The sequence below is a fragment of the Oncorhynchus mykiss genome, chromosome 16 (genome assembly GCF_013265735.2).
Source record: "Oncorhynchus mykiss isolate Arlee chromosome 16, USDA_OmykA_1.1, whole genome shotgun sequence".
Lineage (NCBI taxonomy): Eukaryota > Metazoa > Chordata > Actinopteri > Salmoniformes > Salmonidae > Oncorhynchus > Oncorhynchus mykiss.
In genome coordinates, this window is record NC_048580.1 from 21,292,787 (window position 1) to 21,315,692 (window position 22,906).

Here is a 22,906-nt window from a genome sequence, read left to right on the forward strand (position 1 = left end):
TATAACCCATCACAAGAGTGGGAATATCAAAATGTCACACCGCACTTCAGGCTTCTGCAGGGGTATTCGTCAGTTGGGACACCTACACCAAAGACTTTGATTTAATACCAAGTAAGCCTAGTTCTTCTTAATTTGCTGAATTAGAATGTTAACATCATAGAGATCCTATTAAGTAGTCTAATGACTAATTCTGTGTTAAAAGCTGCAATATGTATATTTTGGACACAAGTGAGTTATAAATCTGTCATTCTCATTGAAAGCAAGTCTAAGAAGAAGTAGATCTGTTCTATATGTGGTATTTTTATACTTCTGGTTCTTAAGTTTCGTTTTTGGCCCTAATAATTGGAGTCATTGTCCACAAGGCAGCACTATGGTCTGTCTAGTTCCTGCCTAGCCTTTCTTTGGATTGGTGGATGCATCTCGGCTGAATTGGGCCTCGCTCTTCCTCTTCCTCTCTAGCTGATGAAGATTATGTCATAGAACAAAATGTATAAGATCTCCTAAGCCTGTGTTGACCACAGACCTTAATTTCGGTGGTTTATCCTACAAAACGCCATTAAATTCCCTATAAGCTTTGTCCAACTGACCATTGTGGAGTTAGTGCCTACAAAAATACGTAATTACTATTTCTCTCCATAGCACTTTCAACATTTTGTCGTACAAGATAGTAACGCAGTAATAATTTTTAAAAAGTATTACACTATAAGTCCCATAATGCTATTGGCGAATGTTTTCGTTGTGATTGGTCAGACGCCTGTGAACTGGTTGACGTGTATTACCGTGCGCCTCTAACCTTGTCCATGAGGATATTATGAAAGTCTCCTGTTTGTTCGCAGTTTTATAACCTGTCTTATGTTATTTGTGTGTGTAAACCTTCGAAAAACGATGAGCAAATATATTCTGCCCGTCTCGGTCTTTGGAACAGTGTTTGGGTCCGCTGTTTTATTGAAGTGAGTCGCCAAAGAAATTCCGTCTCAAAAAGCTAGAAGAATCCTAACAACTATACCTTTTGCCATCCGCTGATGCTTCTGTAGTCTTATGACAAAGCTCCCCAATCCATCAGGGGTTTGATGTAATGAAACTGCCAGTGTCAAAGTTAAAGATATATAATGCACAGTGCTATTTAACATTGCATGTTGTAATGTGTAGCCAAAACCATCTCTTACAGCTTGTGTCATTCTCCCCATAGGAACCATGTTACTGGAGGCCCTTGTCCCAGTAAGGCTAAAATTCCAGGGAAGACCGTGGTCATAACAGGAGCCAACACTGGGATTGGGAAAGAGACAGCCAAAGAACTGGCCAAGAGAGGTACAGAGAATTTGGCTACATCATAGCGACAACTAACCACTTATTTTAAGCAAGGGCTTATTAGTAGGCTACAGAGCACATATTTAGACAATGCAATTATATTCCATTTTGGTCACTGTAAGGGATCTCGTCCTCCTCTTCTGAGGAGGAGTAGCGAGAAGGATCGGAGGATCAATTTGCAGCGTGGTAATTGTTCATGATGTAATATTTAATTAAGCAAACTGAACACTGAAATACAAAAAAACAATAAAGTGAACGAACGAAAACCGAAACAGTCCTGTCTGGCTACATACACAAAGACAGAAAATAAACACCCACGAAACACAGGTGGAAAAAGGCTACCTAAGTATGATTCTCAATCAGAGGCAACTAACGACACCTGCCTCTGATTGAGAACACAGAAACCAACATAGAAAAACACTGCCCACCCCAACTCACGCCCTGACCATACTAAAACAAAGACAAAACAAAGGAACTAAGGTCAGAACGTTACACACTGGCTATTATTATAGTTTTACTATTATTAATGTTTGTCTTTACTATTGTGTGATTGGCTAGTTGTTACAAGTAATTCAAGCAACCATAATTGCTTGAGAAAACAGCCAGAACGACCTTAGTATTAATTATGAGTTACCTACAGTTGAATTCTGAAGTTTACATACACCTTGGCCAAATACATTTAAACTCAGTTTTTCACAATTTCTGACATTTAATCTAAGTGACAATTCCCTGTCTTAGGTCAGTTAGGATCACCACTTTATTTTAAGAATGTGAAATTTCAGAATAATAGTAGTGATTTACTTCAGCTTTTATTTCTTTCATCACATTCCCAGTGGGTCAGAAGTTTACATGCACTCAATTAGTATTTGGTAGCATTGCCTTTAAATTGTTTAACTTGGGTCAAACGTTTTGGGTATCCTTTCACAAGCGTCCCACAATAAGTTGGGTGAGTTTTGGCCCATTCCTCCTGACAGAGATGGTGTAACTGAGTCAGGTTTGTAGGTCTCCTTGCTCGCACACGCTTTTTCAGTTCTGCCCACAAATTGTATATGGGATTGAGGTCAGGGCTTTGTGTTGGCCACTCCAATACTTTGACTTTTTTGTCCTTAAGCCATTTTGCCACAACTTTGGAAGTATGCTTGAGGTCATTGTCCATTTGGAAGACCCATTTGCGACCAAGCTTTAACTTCCTTACTGATGTCTTGAGATGTTGCTTCAATATATCCACATAATTTCCCTACCTCATGATGCCATCTATTTTGTGAAGTGCACCAGTCCCTCCTGCAGCAAAGCACCCCCACAACATGATGCTGCCACCCCCGTGCTTCACAGTTGGGATGCTGTTCTTCGGCTTGCAAGCTTCCCCCTTTTTCCTCCAAACATAACGATGGTCATTATGGCCAAACAGTTATATTTTTGTTTCCTCAGACCAGAGGACATTTCTCCAAAAAGTACGATCTTTGTCCCCATGTGCAGTTGCTACCGTAGTCTGGCTCTTTTATTGCAGTTTTGGAGCAGTTGCTTCTTCCTTGCTGAGCGGCCTTTCAGGTTATGTCGATATATGACTCGTTTTACTGTGGATATAGATACTTTTGTACCCGTTTCCTCCAGCATCTTCACAAGATCCTTTGCTGTTGTTCTGGGATTGATTTGCACTTTTGGCACCAAAGTACGTTCATCTCTAGGAGACAGAACGCGTCTCCTTCCTGAGCGGTATGACGGCTGCGTGGTCCCATGGTGTTTATACTTGCGTACTATTGTTTGTACAGATGAACGTGGTACCTTCAGGCATTTGGAAATTGCTCCCAAGGATGAACCAGACTTGTGGAGGTCTACAATTTTTTTTCTATAGTCTTGGCTGATTTCTTCTAATTTTCCCATGATGTCAAGCAAAGAGGCACTGAGTTTGAAGGTAGGCCTTGAATACATCCACAGGTACACCGCTAATTGACTCAAATTATGTCGATTAGCCTATCAGAAGCTTCTAAAGCATGACATAATTTTCTGGAATTTTCCAAGCTGTTTAAAGGCACAGTCATCTTAGTGTATGTAAACTTCTGACCCACCGGAATTGTGATACAGTGAATTATAAGTGAAATAATCTGTCTGTAAACAATTGTTGGAAAAATGACTTGTCATGCACAAAGTAGATGTCCTAACCGACTTGCTAAAACTATAGTTTGTTGACAAGAAATTTGTGGAGTGGTTGAAAAATGAGTTTTAATGAATCCAACCTAAGTGTATGTAAACTTCTGACTTAAACCGTAGCTACTCTTTCCCATTTTCTATCCTTTTCCATCCAATCAGGTGGTCGAATCATTATGGGGTGCAGGGATATGGAGAAATGTGAGGCGGCTGCCAAAGAGATCCGGGGGCAGACACTGAATCCTCATGTTTACGCACGCCACATAGACCTGGCCTCCATCAAATCCATCCGCCAGTTTGCAGAGAGAGTCAACCAAGGTCAGTTAAAATACGCACTGGAGAGACATCAACTCAAATGAGACCCATTGGAAGTAACGGCCACTTTATGAGTTGAGCTACACCCTATTCTCAGACAATGGTGTGTGTGTGTCTCTCTCTTTCTCTCTGTGTTTCTCTCTGTGTTTTCTTCATGTCATTGCAGAGGAAAAGCATGTGGATGTGCTGATAAACAATGCAGGCGTAATGAGATGTCCAGCAGGGAAGACAGAGGATGGGTTTGACATACAGTTTGGAGTGAACCATTTAGGTATGTTCCTGAATACTCCCAAGTAGTGTGCACTTTCTGCATGGTTTTATTTCGTACTGTTGCTTAACATTGTATTATAAATACATAGCTATAATATAGGAGAACATGGGCATTGTCATATGTTCATGTTACTGTGTTCCTCTGTTTCTTCAGGTCACTTCTTGCTGACCAATCTGCTGCTGGAAAAGCTGAAGGACTCTGCCCCTAGCAGAGTGGTCAACCTGACCTCTCTCGCCCACATCGTCGGGGAGATCGATTTCAACGACCTCAACTGGGACAATAAGAAGTTTGACACCAAACGGGCCTACTGCCAAAGCAAACTCGCCAACGTTCTATTCACAAGAGAACTGGCCCAAAGGCTAGAAGGTAAGTCCAGTAGCTCTGTGTATGTGTGTGTGTGTTCTCTGTGTGGGTGGATAGGTTTGTCCTCTGTTAGGGTAGGTTTGTTATTTTTGTGTTGTTGGGTTTGTATTTTCCATTGATTACAGTATTGATTACTGTGTTGTTAATCTTTGTTGTGACAGGTACTGGGGTCACTGTGAATTGCCTACACCCCGGGGTTGTTGCCACAGAGCTGGGGAGACACACTGGCCTCCACCAATCGCAGTTCTCCAGCTCAGTGCTCAGTGAGTCCGCCGCCTTCTCATTGTCTATTACACTTGGAGATCCACTCACGTGAAAATGTTTGCTAAACCATCATATCAGTTTAGATTAATAGGCTCAGTAGGTCATAGTTCAAGCTCCCAATCTCTCAGGAAAAGTTATTCACAAAAGGCTTCAAATGACCCCTAATGTCTCTGCCTCTCCCTGCAGGTCCGTTCTTCACCCTCCTGGTGAAGGGGCCAGAGCTGGGGGCACAGCCTAGTGTCTATCTGGCCGTGGCCGAGGAGTTGGAGGGGGTTACGGGCTGCTACTACGACGTCATGATAGAGAAGGAGCCAGCACCCAAGGCCCTCGACCAGGAGGTGTCCCGGAGGCTGTGGGAGGCCAGTGCCAGGCTGATGGGGCTGGAGCAGGCAGCATCAGCAGCAGTGCCAGCTTCAAATAGGGCCCAAGAGAAGCCCAGCACAGACCCAGACACAAAGATCATAGCCAAGCACTCACTGTCAGCGCTTGAGCAAACAGGAATGAACCCTGGAGTATGAGCCCTGATATGGAAAGAAGTCACAGTGAACGGTTGACTTTGCATAGGCGCCATTTTCTCTTGACAAGAGCATGTACAATATGAAATCGGAGCTAGCTGGAGATTTCGATTATGGCTCGTGAGACATATACATATGCTACAGACTAATGCTTGATTTCACCTGCTTGTCCAATGTCCATACATCTGGAGATGTTATCGAGGCAATGATACAGGAGTGACTTGTCCAACAGCACAGTGAGTGTTGGCTTACAGTAGGTTCCAGAGGGAGCAGGTTTTCATTCCAACCAATGAATGTCAAGTTATATTTTAATGAATAATTATGGAAACCTTTCATGCCCAGATACTCTGAGACAGAAGGAGATGGAAATCACTGTTATTAAAACAGTTGTAATGTGTTATGAACTGAACACAAAGGCTCAAGTTCATTGCATGTATTGTAATGAGTAAAGTATAATGTTGCCTCATCTGGCCATGACGAGGCTCAAGGGAAATGGTTCCCTTGTCATATTATTTTTTACATTTTTAACATTTATTTAACTAGGCAAGTCGGTTAAGAAAAAATTATTATTTACAGTGACGGCCTTCTCCGGACAACCATGGGTCAATTGAGTGCCGTCCAATGGGACTCCCAATCACAGCTAGATGTGATACAGCCTGGATTCGACCCTGGGACTGTAGTGACGCCTCTTGCACTGAGATGCAGTGCCTTAGACCACTGCGCCACTCGGGAGAAGCAGTTGCTTATCATTGATTATACTATTATTCACTGAGCTGATCTAACAATACTAGAGTGAAAGTCGGAATCAGAAAAGTGGAAACGCAATAATGAGATACCTAGAGTCGTATTATAGATCCCAAATTTAAAAAATATATATATTCTCTGATTTCTCCCACAAGACATGATTAAGATAAGCACATACTGTGGAATCTGGAGCTGTATTTATGCTTTAATCCTGTCATGTTTATTTGGGCTGGTTTATGTATTATTAATCGTTTGTGAGGAAGAGGGTTAGCATTCTACAGGCTTTGCTAGTGTTTTAAAAACTGTAATCTGTCAATTACCACCACCTGGTGGTGAGCTATCAAACTATGAGGGCAACACATTTTGACCACTTATGTAATGAAGAAAATGGAGACCAAAGAAAACATTTCTTAACCCCCCCCCCCCACAGAGCTTCTGCAAGCTTTGACTCTGTCTCACCAAAAATATGTTACTTACATGTCTTGATGTTTTCCTGTAGCTAAATTGTTGCTTTATAACAACACATCACCTCACTAGCTGGAGTCAAAATACTGTTGATAAAACTGTCCAGGCTGGCCTGCATTAATGGATACTGCTGGCATACACACAGCCTAAGTGCTTTGGATATATTAGCCCTGAACTATCTGAGGGATCCATTTCACAGGGCTCTTCCTGTCAATAAAATCCCTAAATTCAGATTGAGAGAAAGACATCCACCATCTGAATGTACTCTGATGAGCATCGATCCCTGGAAACTAATACCGTTCACCAGCCAAATCTGGTGTCAGTTTACCAACAATGACACTCCCTGGTGCCACCCTAAAAAGCTGAGGGTAATAGGAGATCAAGGGTTTTTCCACATCCCTCTGATTTGGAAAAGCAGGTCATGTTTTGTAAAGTGGAATACCAGAAAGACTTTAACATATGGTTGTGAAGGGCCATAAAAGAGACACTGTTATTGCTCTCCCTAAACATGCACAGATACATTTAGATTATAAAAAACAAAATTATATTATTTAATGGCCACCTAGAATATGGTGTTATGGAAACACTTTTGACAATGAAAACATTGACCTTTTTGTTTCTGTATCTTATCTGAAGGTTCTGCAGTGATTTATTCATTCTTGCCTTGAGGTAGAATTTAGAAACATGTCTATCATGTCTGTGAGCCTTGAGGCATTTGTATACTGAACAAAAAATGTAAACGCTACATGTAAAGATTTGATCCTATGTTTCATGACCTGAAATAAAAGATTACAGAAATGTTCCATATGCACAAAAAGCTTGTTTCTCTCAAATTTTGTGCACAAATTTGTTTACATCCCTGTTAGTGAGCATTTCCTTGCCAAGATAATTCATCCACCTGGCAGGTGTGGCATATCAAGAAGCTGATTAAACAGCGTGGTCGTTACAGGTGCACCTTGTGCTGGGGACAATAAAAGGCCACTCTAAAATATGCAGTTTTGTCACACAACACAATGCCACAGATGTCTCAAGTTTTGAGGGAGTGTGCAATTGGCATGCTGACTGCAAGAATGTCCCCCAGAGCTGCCAGAGAATGCAATGTTAATTTCTCTACCATAAACCTCTTCTAACATAGTTTTAGAGAATTTGGCAGTACATCTAACCGGCCTCACAACCGCAGATCAAGTGTAACCACCTCAGCCAAGGACCTCCACATCCGTCTTCACCTGCGGGATCGTCTGACACCAGTCATCCAAATTAAACTGAGGAGTATTTCTGTTTGTGATAAAGCCATATTGTGGAGAAAAACTAACACCCATGGCTGTGTCCCTGTCCAGTCATGGGAAATGTGTTTAGTAGACTTTAATTTTTGCCAAAGTTTTATTTTTTTTATGGTGTTTAGTAGTGCAAGGGCACTTCACAGACTTGCACACGAGCACTTCAGACTGCCCACCCATGGCTGCACCACTGTCCAGTCATGGGAAACTGATAAATTAGAACCTAATGAATTAATTTCAATTGGCTGATTTCCCTATATGAAATGTAACTCAGTAAAATTGTTGAAATTATTGCATGTTGCATATATATATATATATATATATATATATATATATATATATATTGTATAGTTTAAGCGTCTCAACAGAAAAAACAACACTAGATATTCTATCCCAGTATTTTTATGAATAAGCAAAGAACACATTTTCTATCCTCTGCATGTATGACAGCATGAGAATGACGTTTGCGCTCTTGAACAGACCCTCTTGAACTACATATCCCAAAATGCACTTGTCGTTTCACAAAAAAATGGGTTCAAGGTACAGTATTTTCATGACCAGAGAGCAAATTTTCTGTTTGACAATTTAGTGAATTTGTAATCGTCTTGGGTCGCAATTTGTGAAGTTAATCTGCAACAGAGTGCATTTGGTCGTCAAGAGACGTTTGTGAGGCGGTGTCATTACAGAGGAGAAGCTACAACAGGAAAAGCACAAGAACACTGTCGGTGAGTGCAACTTTACCATAGAGAGAACAATGAGCCAGATGTTTTAAAATAGAATAGGATGTAGAAATCTGAAGCATCCGGTTGGCGTTTCCACTCAACACCAAATATGGTGATGAGAGGAAGCCCAGTGGCCGGCAGTGGGAGAAGACGGAGCGAGAAGAATTTTGGACGAGATTCTGCAAATTTCCTCATCGATGAAACGTTTGATCTCAATACAGTTTTCTGTTCCCAAAACTAAAATATGTTACGAACATAGTACTTTTTGCCAAACGTTCAAAAAAAAGTGCGTTGTTTTGTAAGTGCAAGGGCGATTTGAGATTCAGGCTAAGCGTTCCCTAACTGAAATATGCAAATACATGCTAGAACGCGCCAATAGGATCTCGTTAGTTCGTGCTTGTTCTGCCGACTATGATTAATTTTCTACCATTGGAAACGATTGGCTGTGGTCTATCTTTGGGTTATAAAAAAAATCTTTGACTTTACTTTGTCAACTTTAAATTCTTCCATGCATCTTCCGCTGCAGTCTGCAATGCAGCATATGTCCCAGCGATTGCTACATAGCGCAAAGTGTGCCTTAGAAGTGTAATAAATGTATATTTTTGTTCCAGCCAGGCACCTTTGGAACATCAGTATGGCAGAGCCACAGAGGGTGAGAGATTTGCCTGAGGATGTAGACACAGATGACTGCATGACTTCATACACTCACATTTACAGTCCAGATTTACTCAAGTAAGTGCAAATACAACCTTAACGTACCAACTGTACTTGAGCTGTGCATTGTCATTTGGAACAAAAGCAATGGCCAGTAGATTTTATAGGGAAATGTTATTACCTAAATAGGAAAAGATGACATAGGGCACTCTGTATAATACTGGTACTGTACATACTTTTTTAACAATATCTTTTCACAGAGACCAAGTGGCGTTCATAACTGGAGGGGGAACTGGAATTGGACTGCGCATAGCTGAAGTGCTCATGAGGTACTGTACCTGGAGTCTCTTGACGTACTACTCCATGCTCCCTGAGACTGTACTTTAACCCTCTGGTTGGGTTATCACTGCCTATCTTCTTTTACCTATAGAGCATGTTACTCTTCACCTAAGACCTTGTCACGCTTGGCTTCTCAGTACATCACATGATCTCAGCCTTAACCTTGCACTTTTCACTTGACACGTCCCTGCACCCCTCACCCCTCATCTATCACATTCCCTTGGCCTTTACCCTGCCTACACCTGGGACTGCTCACCTTATGCCACTGTGTTCTACCTATAGCTTACTTGTGTCATCCGCAAACCACCATTAGAGGTACTAAAACCTTATGCCGCATGTCATCACACACGGAACACCTTGCACCTCACCCCTAACCTCTCACCTTTCGTCTCTTTCAGGCACGGCTGTGACACAGTGATTGCCAGCAGAAACTTGGAAAAGCTGACAGAGGTCTGCTACCCTTATATCGTGTAGTAGACCAAACAAAAATGATGTTGATTAAATGTTGAATAAATGTTGATTTATCATGCTGATGTCTAGTCTATGTTTTCTTCCAGGCTGCTAAGAAGCTGATGGCAGCAACTGGACGCCGCTGTCTCCCTCTGCCCATTGACGTGCGACAGCCCCAGACCATCTCCGCTGCCGTGGACGAGACGCTGAAAGAGCTGGGCAGGATTGATATCCTCATTAATAGTATGTAGAACACACACGTGTGCACAGAAAGACATGCACATGCACCCATACAATAACATTGTAGGTATGGGGGGGAAATTAAATTGGCTCTGCTGTGAAATTGTGTGCGACATTGATTTTAATGAAGCCATGTTGCGGTGAAAGCAGTGTGATTTTGTTTAAATTATGACATTTTCTCAAGCAATGTCAATCTCTCTTTATCAACTGTTATCATATAGGCCTGTTTCAGATCACAAAGTCATCATCTGTTCTGGCTTTTATCGTTTTTGTTACGTTTATAACTTGATTTGCATTTCACAACATTTCAATCTCAGTCTTTCTTTACATTTGTACATTTTCTTTTTAATACCCAATTTTGAATGGAAACGTGTTAACGTTGGTTGTTTGAAATAGGTATATCTCTCTGGTCACCCCCAAAACCAATTCTTCCTTTGGCCGCCTCTCCTTCCAGTTCTCTGCTGCCAATGACTGGAACAAACTACAAAAGTCTCTGAAACTGGAAACACTTATCTCCCTCACTAGCTTTAAGCAAGCAGACTTTTTTTCTACTGTATTATTGACTGTATGTTTGTTTTACTCTGTGTTGTTGTATATGTCAAACTGCTCTGCTTTATCTTGGCCAGGTCGCAGTTGTAAATGAGAACTTGTTCTCAACTTGCCTACCTGGTTAAATAAAGGTGAAATAAATAAATGAATGTAAATAAAATATGTAAGGAACTGTCTAGCGATCTATTTTATTTTATAGATGCTGCTGGAAACTTCCTGTGCCCTGCAATCTCCCTCTCCTTCAATGCCTTCAAGACAGTCCTGGAGATTGACACCATGGGTACATTTAACACCAGCAAGGTGGTCTATGAGAAGTGGTTCAAGGTACGGTACACTCTCAGTATGCACTGAGATTTTTCAATCAATTTCCTTCAATCTAACTACCTACCTTTTCCCATGACTTGCATGGATATTCCTGTTTGTTTTTCATTGTTGTGCTATTACCTCAGATAGTCATACTTCTGGTAAAATGTATGGATAGATAGACTTGATCATGTCTGATGTTTGTGTTCAGGACCACGGGGGTGCCATTGTAAACATCTCTGCCACCCTCGGCTACAGGGGTCAGGCTCTCCAGGTGCATGCTGGCTCTGCCAAGGCTGCCAACGGTAAGAAACATTACAGTGTTATAACTCTATGATTGTAACTATATTGTTGTGTTTTTATGTGGTTCTATGTATTTGGTAGAAGTAGCTGTAGTCTTTTGGTGAGTCAGCACTATTTCTCAGATATAACAGCAAGCCCACTAACAACTTCCCCTCTCTTTATTCATCCCACTACTCTTTTTCTTTTCACGTCTCTCTCCCTCAGATGCCATGACCAAGCACCTGGCTGTTGAATGGGGACCAAGTGGGGTAAGGGTTAACACCCTGGCACCAGGTCCTATTTCTGGGACAGAGGGCTTCCATAGACTGGGTAAGGATCTGTGGCTGCCTGGCTGTGATTTGATAAACATGTTTGGATTGATTAAGCCGTGAGCCAAACTCACACATGGCCACACATACTTTTTAGTGATAAGTCTTGCCACTCCTCTCTACCTTTTAATGAAGTATGTATTATTATACACTTAAGTAGATCTGGGTAATTCTGTGTTATTTCTATGCTAGTGAGGTCAAAGTTATCAACAGCAGAGCCTTAGGGGCTTCCCGGGTGGCGCAGTGGTCTAGGGCACTGCATCGCTGTGCTACCAGAGACTCTGGGTTCGTGCCCAGGTCAGCCGCGACAATTGGCCTAGCATCGTCCGGGTTAGGGAGGGTTTGGCCGGTAGGGATATCATTGTCTCATCGCGCACCAGCGACTCCTGTGGTGGGCCGGGTGCAGTGTGCGCCAACCAAGGTAGCCAGGTGCACGGTGTTTCCTCCGACACATTGGTGCAGCTGGCTTCTAGGTTGGATGCTCGCTGTGCAGCTTGGTTGGGTTGTGTTTCGGAGGACGCATGACTTTCGACCTTCGTCTCTCCCGAGCCTGTACGGGAGTTGTAGCAATGAGACAAGATATAGTAATTACTAACAATTGGATACCACGATACCATATATAAAAAAAAAAGAGGTAAACTAAATTAAGTCCTCTTCAGTCTCATTTTTCTTTGCCCCAAATACTTGTTCTCACCCTCCCCTCCCCTCTTGTCTTCAGGTGGCAACAGAGCAGACAGCATGGGCGCCTTCTCATCCATTCCGCTGCAGCGGGCAGGCAACAAGACTGAGATGGCCCACAGCGTGCTGTTCCTGGCCAGCCGCGCCTCCTCCTATGTGACGGGCCACATCATGGTGGCTGACGGCGGGAGCTGGCTCACCTCAGCCAATGATGTTTCCATGCTGCTCGGTATAGCTTCCTCTCAGTCTGCTAAACTCTGACACGGCCCCTCTCCCCGTCCCAGGTGTGTAGTACAGGGAAGGAGGTGCAGCTGTAGGTGTAGGGGAAGAGGACGTTGTGAAGTGTGTTGTGGATAAGTAGAGTGCATTTATCTTTAATCTAGAAAAAATATTCTTCTGCACTTTGTGACATCGGCTGATGTCAAATTTGATTGATTGATTGGAGTAAAGTGGCATAGTTATAGGGGTAGTGTTTTGCCCTGAGTTGGGCATAACTGATTGCTTAATTTGTCTGGCTTGTGTTTCATTTTCTTCTGTGGCCTTTCGCCTAAGGATACTTTAGATAGAGAAGCATCAACTTATTATTTGATATGCAGATACTGTCTTCAAATTAAATGGTGTTTATTTTGCTTTCAGGCTATTGGTCAGCTGAACTGAAGAGAGACAAGTAGATGGTGAAGAAGAAGTGGCAGATTTTGAATAATCTGCTAAATATAAATCAATGGATTTGCCATGTATGATCTTTGAGACTGGAAAGCTACCATAGCTGATAGTGGTTAAGTGGACAATAGGAGTTAAACACAAATATTGACTGGAAATGATTGACCTAAAAAGACACATCACAGCCACATGTTGAAAACGGGATAGATTGGCCCAATCATGTTTCAAGCGTTGGATAATGAGTTAATCCACACCATTTAAAAAAAATGTAATTACTATATACAATAACTACTTTGGATTAAGAATCAATATGTTGATGAACGTGATTAGTAAAATCGCCTTCTGTAGTTGTTGAATCATGTAGGCTAGTTGTTGAAATTACATTGTAAAGCACTTACAATTTCCATACACAATGTCCAGAAATGTTCCTAATAAACCTTGACATAATGACATTTAAAAACTCTGCCTCCATTTCAAACATCACAACACTTTTCTAACCTCATCATACATGTACTGAACTTGAGTATTCAAAATGACTCCTCCAAGCAAACACTGAGTTTTCACATAGCATGCCCTACTGTATGACCATATTGTTCTAGATAAATGGCGAATGAAACAGTAACACCAATAGTATAGCCAGAAAGATAATACATTATTAATATGCATTGACTAAAATCTGCCAGAGGGGGGCGCCAACGTACAATGCAGTAGAAATTGGGACCTTTGCTTTGGATTCAATGTGTGTTGTGTTGCTAAAATGTTAAACTTGCCAATATACCCTTTACATTATTCGTTCACCATTATTATGCTAAACAAAGCCAAAGAAAACCAAGAACATTTAATCTATTGCCTACATGAGAAAGGCTGGGTACCACTCACAATCACTGTTGGTGCTAGTTGAAGTCTTTTGGAGAATGTGCATGGCCATGGATGTAAAAATACACTACATTACCAAAGGTATGTGGACACCTGCTCGTGGAACATCTCATTCCAAAATCATGGGAATTAATATGGAGTTGGTCATCCCTTTGCTGCTATAACAGCCTCCACTCTTCTGGGAAGGCTTTCCACTAAACGTTGGAACATTGCTGTGGAGACTTGCTTCCATTCAGAGCTTTAGTGAGGTCGGGCACTGACGTTGGGCGATTAGGCCTGACTCGCAGTCAGTGTTACAATTCATCCCAAAGGTGTTCGATGGGGTTGAGGTCAGGGCTCTGCAGGCCAGTCAAGTTCTTCTACACCAATCTCAAAAAAAAATTCTGTATGGACCTCCCTTTGTGCATGGGGGCATTGTCATTCTGAAACAGGAAAGGGCCTTCCCCAAACTGTTGCCACAATGTTAGAAGCACAGAATTGTCCAGAATGTCATTGTGTGCTTTAGCGTTAAGAGATCCCTTCACTGGAAGTATGGGGCCTAACCCGAACCATGAAAAACAACCCCAGACCATTATCCCTCCTCCTCCAAACTTTAAAGTTGGCACCATACATTGGGGCAGGTAGCATCCACCAAACCCAGATTTGTCAGTCGGACTGTCAGATGGTGAAGCGTGATACTCCAGAGAATGCATTTCCACTGCTCCAGAGTCCAATGGCAGTGAGCTATACACCACTCCAGCCAATGCTTGGCATTGCGCATGGTGATCTTAGGCTTGTGTATGGCTGCTCGGCCATGGAAGTCCATTTCATGAAGCTCCTGATGAACAGTTATTGTACTGACGTTGCTTCTAGAGACAGTTTGGAACTCTTTAGTGAGTGTTGCAACCGAGGACAGACAGATTTTTTACAAGCTAAGTGCTTCAGCACACAGCCGTTGTGTGACAGCTCTTAAGTAAGGCCATTCTACTGCCAATGTTTGGCTATGGAGATTGCATGGCTGAGTGCTCGAGTTCATACACCTGTCAGCAATGGGTATGGCTGAAATAGTTGAATCCACTCACTTTAAGGGTTGTCCACATACTTTTGTATATATAGTATATGAAATAAACAATGGTTAAACAATGCAATTAAAAGCCTACACAGGTATTTTGCATCGTATTTTGGACTGCGGTTCGTTCTGTGCGCGTGCGTGAAACGTCACCGCTGTATGCGGCTGAGGGATGGCAAGGGCCGGGTATTTGCTGCTGATGCTGATGACAGTGTGAACGGCCTCTGCGCTCCTTTATATCGTTATACCTCAGTGCTGTAATCACGGTTTAGAAATGTGGCAACATATTTTGTATGTTTGACACATACAGAAGCATCTTCAGACGGAGAATCATGTCTTTGGAGAGCGTTAGGATGGTAAATACATTTCGGGAGGCCGGGAGAAGCTGAAGAAATTTTAAGCAAGCGGACTGAATTTGTTCCTGACACAGGTGGATGATTGTTGGATTCGAAACGTCTGGATAAAAACACAAAACGCGGATGTAAATGAAAATTATCGTCAGAACGAATAAACTGACTTAAATGGGAAAAGGAAATTAGCTGAAGGTCTTCATATTCAGTCTAATTTTGCTTCAGAATCAAGGGCTGACGAATTGGCTCGTTAGCTAGCTAGTTAACAAGCTAACTAGCTCGAGCTTCCTTCAGGATATTATAGGGATGCTCGGACGCCTTCGCGTTAAATCAATGTTAATATTGCCAAACATGTTATTGTCAGTCTGCAAGCATTGGCATGCTTTACATGGAGTTCAACGTTGCTAGCTAACTAAGTTAGCAAGCTAGCTATTTATTTACTCGAAGGTTGGCGTATTATAATCCATTGTCAAGTTAAAACATCTCGCATTGGCTAAAAGCTAGCGAGCTAGCTGGTTAACCAGTTGACGTTAGCTACAGTCACACTTTGAAACCAAATTGTCGATAACCCAGTGGCAGTGCCACATATTAGTACATGTTAAAAGTAGTTAAACGTTGGTGATATTATTGCATCCTATTTATAGCATGAATTCAATGTTCTGCTTATTTTCAGACTGAATTTTTTTGGCAGTCAGCTGTATTAGCAAGACGATGCTTGACAACAACCGGGGCAACTGACAGCTAAAATTAGTCCGTCCCAATGATGCTGGAGATGGGGACAGTGAATTTATATAGCACGCCGTGTTTATCATTTGCTTCCTTATTCCCTTGATCAGGTTTGACCATTTTCTATCAAACTAAACTGATCAATTCCCTTACTATCACAGGAACTCATCTTTTTGTGTGTTATGTCACTTCATAATGTCTTGTAATATCATAGTCACTGTATGACATTGGCATAGAATTAGAATACTAACTATTAGAATATAGTAATTTAATAGGATCGATATGGACATTAGCATGTTGCCCCAGTAATAGTTTGGTTCTTAGAACATTTCTATTTAGCCTGTGCTATTTTGCTAAGACACATGTCACCAATTAATGTTGCATTCTAAAGTATACATCAAAGTTCATAATTCTATGGAATGAATTAAACATTTTTCTGAAAATGCACATTGGATTAGTTGACAACATTTTTTAAAAAATGCAGGGTTAGTCACTGTAAATGCATGAGTAGTGGATAATTTAAGGCAACATCAACAATTATGGCAAGTAGACAAATCAATGAATATAGGGAATAGACTGGTTATAAGCACTAAGGTGTTTACACAGTGCTGAGATGTCATAAATTCAGAGCCAGTCAGGCAGGTTTTTATTTACCATCATGCAAAATTTGCCTATGGATCTAATCAAGGATATCAACTACCATGTGTAGAATAACAATATTGAAATTGAGAAAGAATTGGATTTTGACTTTAATGTAAGAGGAATTATAAGCTTTCTCAAATTTGCTCAGGAATTATCTATTTAAATGGAACAGACTCTGATATCTAGCCCTCTGGGGCATTCTGAGTGGGATCCAGAAGGCACAAGCTCCCATGGATTCATCCTCTTGGATTCAGACAAAGGAGCCATAATGCCTCAGAGAAAAGGTGGTCAGACAGCTTTGGATTTCCAGAAAGTTGACCAGGATGTATCTCTATGCCTGGAAGAGCTTTTCCAGGAGAACGCCTTAAATTTAGACAGTCTTTTCAGGACCTCCAGTTACTCTGGTGGAGACAAGATTTTGCCATGGGAGGGAGATCAATCTAATCATTCTCAAGATGTTCCCCTGGACAAACCTCTAGAGTTATCGCCTCTTAAAGACAAAATTGAGGAACATAACAATGTAAGTGACAGTCCTCTACCTTGGCTGTTATTCTCCAAAACCACTGATTTGCTCAGGGACAACTCAGTGTGTGAGGAACTAAATTCCCTGCAAGATCCACCTGTGAGTTACACAGACTCTGTTAACAGTCACAAGGAGCTGATAACCCTCAGTGAACCTCCTTCTCCTGTGAAGGTTTCAGATAGGACTCCAGATACCAACACAGAGGCTTCCTCTTTGTTGGTAGATCACCTCTCATCTGAAAACTTCACCTTCTCCCCCAGCCCTGCCCCTTCAGGTGAGGTGAACCCACAGGGTGTCAGTAAGGAGCTTTTACTCCTGTCACTGGATGAGGACAGTGGCTTCCCTCCTCCCTTACAGGGCGGGGAGACTGTGTCACCTGAAACCGGGGACAAAGGTTTATTCCTGGAACCTGTGACTGATCTACCCACAGTCAGTAACAGTACCCCTGAAGGTTTACCTGAGAGCAGCTTCTCACACAACAACATCCATACTGACTGCGCTAGAAAATCTCCAGGGGTTCAGGTGGGATCTGTGCCTTTGCTGGATCTGGAGGTTCCTGACTGTGACAACAGCCTCAGCCTCTGCCCTACTCCTCTTGAGTCACCTACCTGCACGGGTGCATCACCTGCAGAGGATTCAGAGCAGGAACACACTTTGGCTACTTCAATCCTGACTCTATCAGAGCACATAGGTGAGGGGGACTCGTCCGTCCTTCTGAACTCTTCACCATCGATTGAACCCCCGTCGCCAAAGTTCCTCTCCAACAGAGATGCTTCGGTCCTTGGTCAACTGCCCAGTGGCTGCAGCTCCGAGGAGAATGGCCCCCAAGATTTGATGGAAGACAAAATTATCTTTGATTTTACCAAACATGAGGGAGAGGAGGAAATGGCTCTGGATCAGTGCTTGACCTTAGACGTGCTGCCCGATGAGGAAACGTGGGACTTGAAACCACCTGAGGCTATACAGGGTGACAGTGTTCCTGCCTTACAAACTGAACAGCGCGATGGGGAAAGGTTGGCAAACTTGGACCTGTTTGCCGGAACCACGGGTTGTCACAAACGTGATAGTTTTGATTGCCCAGTTCTGGAGTTGAATGGTTTGTCTTCTGACTCTGGATGGACTAGTGAACAAACAGTAGAGACGCTGTCACTCTCTAAAATGGTGGGGTCTGACTCCATGGTCCCCATAGTGAATCAGAGAGAGGAAGACCCATCACCTCTGAAGGCAGTGTTTGACGCTCTGGACCAGGATGGGGATGGATTTGTACGCATTGAGGAGTTTATGGAGTTTGCTGCTGCCTATGGGGCTGACCAGGTGAGATGCATCTCTTTTTAAATTTGTGTCTATGCATTGTTTTTGCTATTCAGTTCGCAGTCAGTGCATGAGGGAGTGTAAGGTCATGGTGAATTGGTCATCTGAAAGGGTTCTGCATGCGTGTTAACCTAGAGATCATAAGCCTCATTCTGTTTAAATGATTTACTATTGATTTTCCGCTTTACTGTAGAGCTTCCTGTAAAATCTTAGTTAATTCCATCAACTGCAATCCATCCCTCAGTGTTTCCTCAAAGGGCGAGAGGCTTTAATTTGTAGGCTATTTTGTAACAGAGACTAGGCAGCCAAGCTAACTGGTAGGCCTCTGTTAATGGCCATTATTACAACTAGTTTCAGATTGAGTAAGAGGAGCCTAGCTTATAAACGTCAGGTAACATGTTCTCACATGGGATAGGCATACACTCTTATTTGTTATTTTCCATGAAGAGGGAACGCACTGGGGGGATTTATGTTACCCCAAAATGCAATAGAACCCAGGAAACCTGAGCACTTGGACTTTGGTGTACGATACTGAAGAACACCGGGCAATGTTTTTATAATTTAAACCCTAAACGTAGCGTTTGCCGGCAGAGGTGCGATATTGAGTCATGTCCTTTTACCGTCCAAACTCATTGTATGCAGCCTGCAATACATTCGTATCCCTCGTAGACCGTACCTAAAACATTCTCTATTGGCTTAGATTTCCTACTTAACTTTATTTAATGGCGAGGAGGCTGGTAAAAAAGGGAAATATGCAAACTTTCCATGTGAATCACCATTTTTCACCACCATGGTGGCTAAATGCCAATCCTGGTTGTGTATCGTGTTCAGCCAATCAAGTTGCAGCAGTCTTTTTTTCACCGTTAACCTAACGCAGCGCTGTATCGCGGAAAACTAAGACTGTTCTCAGGGCGGGTCTGCCGGTTTTGACTAGCAGAAGTGACTTTTCGTAGCAGGTTAGGAGAATTAGGTTAGGGTTAGCTAAAATGCTAAAAATTGTCTCTGGCGTGACTCAAACATATCTAGCAACAACCAGGTCTGCCCTGAGAACAGTCTTGGTTTCCACTAATGCGATGAAACCCTTGGTCTGATAGTTTCAACCGTATTGTCTGAACGCGATACAACACATCCGGGATTAACATTTAGCCACTCTAGCAATGGTGATGGAAATGGTGTTTCATAAGTAAAGTACTTATTTCCCCTGTTTTTTTCCCGCCTTATCGCCATTAAGAAAGGTTAAGGAGGAAATCGAAGCCCATGCAGCCTGAATGGAGAATGTTTTTTTTGTTTTTTTTTGTTGCACAAATTGGTTCACGAGGGATACAACTGTATTGCTGGCTGCATATGCATTTGGACGGTAAAATTACTTGACTCAATATCGCCATCTGCCGGCCGTTGGGCTACCCTAAACACAAACCTTCAGCTTTGCATTTATCAGCAATAACAGTAAAGTAGGCTACAATAGGTCACAAATGGTTTGTGAACACACTATTGAAACATGATCAGACAAAGCTTGAGAGTAATTTCATGCTCTATAGCTTGGGTTTGAAATGAATTATGAGAGGATGAACTCGGGTCACTTATTCCCGTTAAACCCAGAGAATGCTTTTTGGCCAATGGATTTGAGAATAGATTTGGCCAACACTGCCACTCATTCTTAACCTTGTTTTGATTAATATTTTGCCTAATCTCTCATTGGTCAGTGTTCAATAGCTGGGATTTGGCATGAAAATCGTGATAAATCTGAAGGAAAATATACAGGCTGAAATTAATTCTGACAGGACAGGCCTGGTACCTCCTGCTCTCTTATTCTACAAAACAAGCCACGAAGATGGTCAAATCTGCCCATAGGCAACATACCTCACTCCATTGTACTGCATAATCTCATGTGTATTGGCTGGCCTGTATATCATAGCTGGCCTGCCCCAGCTATGACTTTCACCCATTCTCCATCCCAGGCATCTTGCTTTACACCCTGTGGTTTTTCTTCGCTAGGAAGTGAGGCCAATTAAAGAAAAACATTAAAATGCCTTCCACAGCTGTTGGGAGGTGAAAGGTGTAAAATAAATAATTTGATTGGCATCCATCCCTTTTTGTGAAAATAATTGTATGTGGGTATAGGCTAGAGTTTCCCCCTTAGCTTTTTTTCATAGTCCTTTGGTTTTACTCCGAATCCACCCTGCTTTATTTCTCTGTAAGGCCATGGAGTTAATTTTATTATTTGTCTACGAGGACATGGCTGGGCCTAGGTGTTGGATGTGGTTATATGTACACAAACTCAGTACATAAACAATAAAGTTTAAAGGGTGTCAGGTTCATTCCTCTGTTGTCCAACATTCTTGCCTTTTGTGCCAGTCACAAAAGTATGTTTATAACAAGTAGTCCTTACTTCCTGAAAGCACCCAACCTTTCAGTTGCAAATAATGGGCGAAAGGTTGGATGCAAATACCATTGTAACTGGTGACACACACATTCGCAATTTAATTATCTTTTCAATGATTACCATTCCATATAGGCCTACTTCAGCACATTTAGCCTATCTTGCCAATTGTAGGCTAGAACAGAATTTTAGGACTGACCCTGAATGTGGTTGCTGAAAGGAAGATCTTGGAATGTGTGGTGGTGGTGGGGGTTTAGGCAATTAAAGAACTTCCATTATAGCTTTATCCACAATTCTTTCAGAGGAGACATTCTATTTTGTTAACCTCATTTCCCTGATTTGAGATTTTACCATGGCATTTTAAGCACAGATGCACTCTACATTATACAAGTTAGTGCGTAGTGGTTGGTGAACACAAGTCACTCGAGTCAAACCACCATTTAGGCCTAGTCAAAACATTTGACAGTGATTTCTTTGTAACAGGAACAGGATAGATTAGCAGGCTCTATTGCTGGCTGACTAATCGTCTTTTTAAATCCTCTTCCCCCAGTTCATAACACCATTGTCAGCCCTGTTTTTTTTCTGTACACCCCATAGGTATCTCTGGCTCCCCAGACTGAGTGGTTAGTGAGGCTTAAGTAGAATGTTGTATTTCCCCAGAGTCAGAGGGGCTGAAATGTGTAGGGTACCATCACCTCCCTACGACCCTGTTTTCTGAGAGGGAGGGGGGACTGCTTCACTCTGGACCATCACCACAAAGTACCATATCTTGTTTTTTATGGCGTGAGATAAATTAACATGACATTTGGGAAACCCTCCCAGATCGCTGGTGTAGTCTAACTCTGTGTTATTCCATGGTGTTTGGTTTCTGGTGGCCTCTTCCACGAGTAGCTCCATAGTATCCTTGTGGTTTTCCTGACATCCATGTTTATCAAGGATTTGTTTTGGATCGCAAACCAGGTTGTGCAGATTTGATTACCTCAGTGTCTCTCGTTGAGCTGAGGTATTGCATGTCTGGTTTCCATGAGCTGTGGGAAAGCTTGCACCCTTTACAGCTTAGCTTATTCAATTGCTTCTCAGATGTCCGCCTGGCCTATCATGACTAGAGAGAGAAAGATAGGCTTAGACTGGTTTGCGTTCTTCATTAAGGAAAGTAAGCAAGCAGTAGACAGACTTATCTCTAGAATTTGAAGAATGTTATTTAATGACCTTATGAGTGGGTTTTGTATTTGTCGATTCAAGGACAGTTTGGCATAGTCCTAGTTAGTGACACAAATTTTCCACCCAGTAGGATAGACAGACCTATAAAACCCATAGAAGCCCACCTAACTTTCCATTTGGTTTCGGGTGAAAGGACCATGTGACTAGGCCTAGCTATATACAGATCAAACTTAGGCCTAGTTATTCCCTCCTTGCTCGGTGGTAGTACAAGCTTCTGAGTAACTAGGTTGCAGAAATGCAATGGCCTTTCTGGCATCTGCATCACTATTCATGTGAAGGATGCCATTTCACAAACAAAATATACCTATGAAAAATCAATAGAAAGTGGTGTTCAGCATGACAGTGTGGGCAATGGGCATATAAAATTTGTTTACAGCAACTTATTTTATATGGTACATTTAGTCTGTCCTTGTGGATTTTTATTGTGCCTGTAAGCTTCACAAATCATTTTATTTTCCTTGTTGTGGTGGAAGCGCTTGGCAAATCTCTCATGTACCTAAAAACGTTTCACAGGTAGGTCTGAGCAGAGGATAATTCATATCTAACCTAGCTAACTTTACACTGATAGGTCTGCATAGGACATTCCCTGCGTTGATAGTTGCAGATGAGGGAAGCTATTGCATGTACAGTGTGATATCAGATATCTGATATTTGCATGGATGTCCTAATCCGTTAATGGGGCCTCAGAGTTGAATGCAAATCCCATCCCGGAAACATTCCAGGAAGAGGTGTGTATGTGTGTGTGTGACAGTCAGGCAACCGTGTGGATCGGAGGAGAGAAAATGGAACAAGAAGAGTTTGTAGAACATAGCGCTTGCAATGCCGATTCCCATGGGGGACCAGTACGAAAAAAGTATGAATGTATGAACTCACTACTCTGGATAAGAGCGTCTGGTAAATTACTTGAATGTAAATGTATATACTCCATCACGGAATGACCTTTGACAGTGGCTAAG

The 22,906-nt window shown here is 42.2% G+C and overlaps 3 protein-coding genes across 9 annotated transcripts in view; all 3 read left to right on the forward strand.

Annotated features, from left to right (window-relative positions):
- The first annotated feature begins 743 nt into the window (after window positions 1-743).
- LOC110491616 (retinol dehydrogenase 13) lies at window positions 744-7,207 on the forward strand. 2 transcript variants are annotated; one of them, XM_036946485.1, is made up of 8 exons: window positions 744-950; window positions 1,190-1,308; window positions 3,616-3,771; window positions 3,935-4,039; window positions 4,193-4,405; window positions 4,564-4,665; window positions 4,853-4,863; window positions 4,906-7,207. In XM_036946485.1, the coding sequence occupies exons 1-8, from the start codon at window positions 853-855 to the stop codon at window positions 5,182-5,184; spliced, it is 1,083 nt and encodes a 360-aa protein (XP_036802380.1). In that variant the 5' UTR covers window positions 744-852; the 3' UTR covers window positions 5,185-7,207. The 2 variants fall into 2 exon arrangements, with proteins under 2 accessions (XP_036802380.1, XP_021420862.1); XM_021565187.2 differs by having other exon boundaries at window positions 748-950; window positions 4,853-7,207.
- Window positions 7,208-8,174: 967 nt separating this feature from the next.
- decr2 (2,4-dienoyl CoA reductase 2, peroxisomal) lies at window positions 8,175-13,333 on the forward strand. 5 transcript variants are annotated; one of them, XM_021565188.2, is made up of 10 exons: window positions 8,175-8,392; window positions 9,001-9,121; window positions 9,304-9,372; window positions 9,781-9,832; window positions 9,940-10,075; window positions 10,821-10,945; window positions 11,136-11,229; window positions 11,432-11,536; window positions 12,254-12,442; window positions 12,850-13,333. In XM_021565188.2, exons 2-10 carry the CDS (start codon window positions 9,024-9,026, stop codon window positions 12,882-12,884), a joined length of 903 nt encoding a protein of 300 aa, XP_021420863.2. In that variant the 5' UTR covers window positions 8,175-8,392; window positions 9,001-9,023; the 3' UTR covers window positions 12,885-13,333. The 5 variants fall into 5 exon arrangements, with proteins under 5 accessions (XP_021420863.2, XP_021420864.2, XP_036802382.1 ...); XM_021565189.2 differs by having other exon boundaries at window positions 9,005-9,121; XM_036946487.1 differs by lacking the exon at window positions 8,175-8,392 and adding an exon at window positions 8,522-8,675.
- A 1,632-nt stretch (window positions 13,334-14,965) lies between these two features.
- The window catches only part of rab11fip3 (RAB11 family interacting protein 3 (class II)), a 44,005-nt gene continuing 36,064 nt past the window's right edge, over window positions 14,966-22,906 (forward strand). For both annotated transcript variants that reach the window (XM_021565192.2, XM_021565193.2), the window contains exon 1: window positions 14,966-18,352. In XM_021565192.2, coding sequence (XP_021420867.2) covers window positions 16,679-18,352 — 1,674 coding nt within the window. In that variant the 5' untranslated portion in view covers window positions 14,966-16,678. The remainder of the gene's footprint in view (window positions 18,353-22,906) is intronic.